Source organism: Nannospalax galili, unplaced genomic scaffold (genome assembly GCF_000622305.1).
Source record: "Nannospalax galili isolate Female #2095 unplaced genomic scaffold, S.galili_v1.0 scaffold155, whole genome shotgun sequence".
Taxonomy (NCBI): domain Eukaryota; kingdom Metazoa; phylum Chordata; class Mammalia; order Rodentia; family Spalacidae; genus Nannospalax; species Nannospalax galili.
The window spans coordinates 6,752,266-6,753,478 of NW_008339923.1; the positions used below are offsets into that span (position 1 = coordinate 6,752,266).

The 1,213-nt window shown below is 42.6% G+C and overlaps 1 protein-coding gene across 4 annotated transcripts in view; it reads left to right on the forward strand.

The window, feature by feature from the left end:
• The window catches only part of Ptprm (protein tyrosine phosphatase receptor type M), a 794,765-nt gene that overhangs the window by 693,791 nt on the left and 99,761 nt on the right, over positions 1-1,213 (forward strand). For all 4 annotated transcript variants that reach the window (XM_008834659.1, XM_008834658.3, XM_008834655.3 and 1 more), the window contains one exon: positions 18-94. In XM_008834659.1, the coding sequence (XP_008832881.1) occupies positions 18-94 (77 nt within the window). The remainder of the gene's footprint in view (positions 1-17; positions 95-1,213) is intronic.

Sequence of the window (1,213 nt, forward strand, 5' to 3'; positions counted from 1 at the left end):
ATTTTTCTCGTTTGCAGATGATCACTCCCGGGTGAGGCTGCAGACGCTAGAAGGAGACAGCAGTTCAGACTATATCAATGGAAACTACATCGATGTATGTATCTTAAAGTTGTGGATAGGCCCAGCCACTCTAATGCATGCCACATGGTGTATTTGCTGCACTCAGTGGAATCATGTCAGCAGTTCACCAGCCAACACCAGTGTTCCCCGCACCCCAGAGAACTTCATGGTGGCCACATGGCCACTGTGGTCACCAGATTGGCCTATTTGGAGATAAATTTCTTAGTAACTACTATTACCTTCTTTGCTTAGCCATGCTTATGTGGGCTAAAAATAAAAAAGTTATTTTGGGGCTGGAGAGATGATTCAGTGGTTAAGACCGGTGTTTCCTCTTGCAAAGACCCAGATTCAGTTCCCAGCACCCACATGGTAGCTAACAACCATCTGGAACTCCAGTTCCAGGGAATCCAATGCCCTCTAGCATGCCACATGGTGTATTTGCTGTACTCAGTGGAATCATGTCAGCAGTTCAGCCAACACCAGTGTTCCCCGCACCCCAGAGAACTTCATGGTGGCCACATGGCCACTGTGGTCACCAGATTGGCCTATTTGGAGATAAATTTCTTAGTAACTACTATTACCTTCTTTGCTTAGCCATGCTTATGTGGGCTAAAAATAAAAAAGTTATTTTGGGGCTGGAGAGATGATTCAGTGGTTAAGACCGGTGTTTCCTCTTGCAAAGACCCAGATTCAGTTCCCAGCACCCACATGGTAGCTAACAACCATCTGGAACTCCAGTTCCAGGGAATCCAATGCCCTCTTCTGGCCTCCATGGACATTGCATGTATGTGGTACACTTAAATACATTCAGGCAAAACACTCATACACATAAAAAATAATAAAATTAAACATTTTTAAAGAGAATTTGTTTGGTGCAGAACCTTCTAATTCCTGTTGCAGTGATTTGCAGGTTCTTGTCAGCCCTGTATTTTCAAAGTTGCCTTCAAAGTCACTGCAGCTGTTCACCAGAACTTCCAATACTAGCAAGGCATGTCATTAAATATGTAGGCTGCTTAATTATTGAAGGTGGCTATTTTGTTCATTTTGTGTCATTTTAGCTTGATGTTTCACATTAGGATAAATTCTTTAAGAGACAGCATGTTTTCAGTTGAAAGAATGAAAGAAATCAAAAGTAGACTGAAAAGTCAAGGGA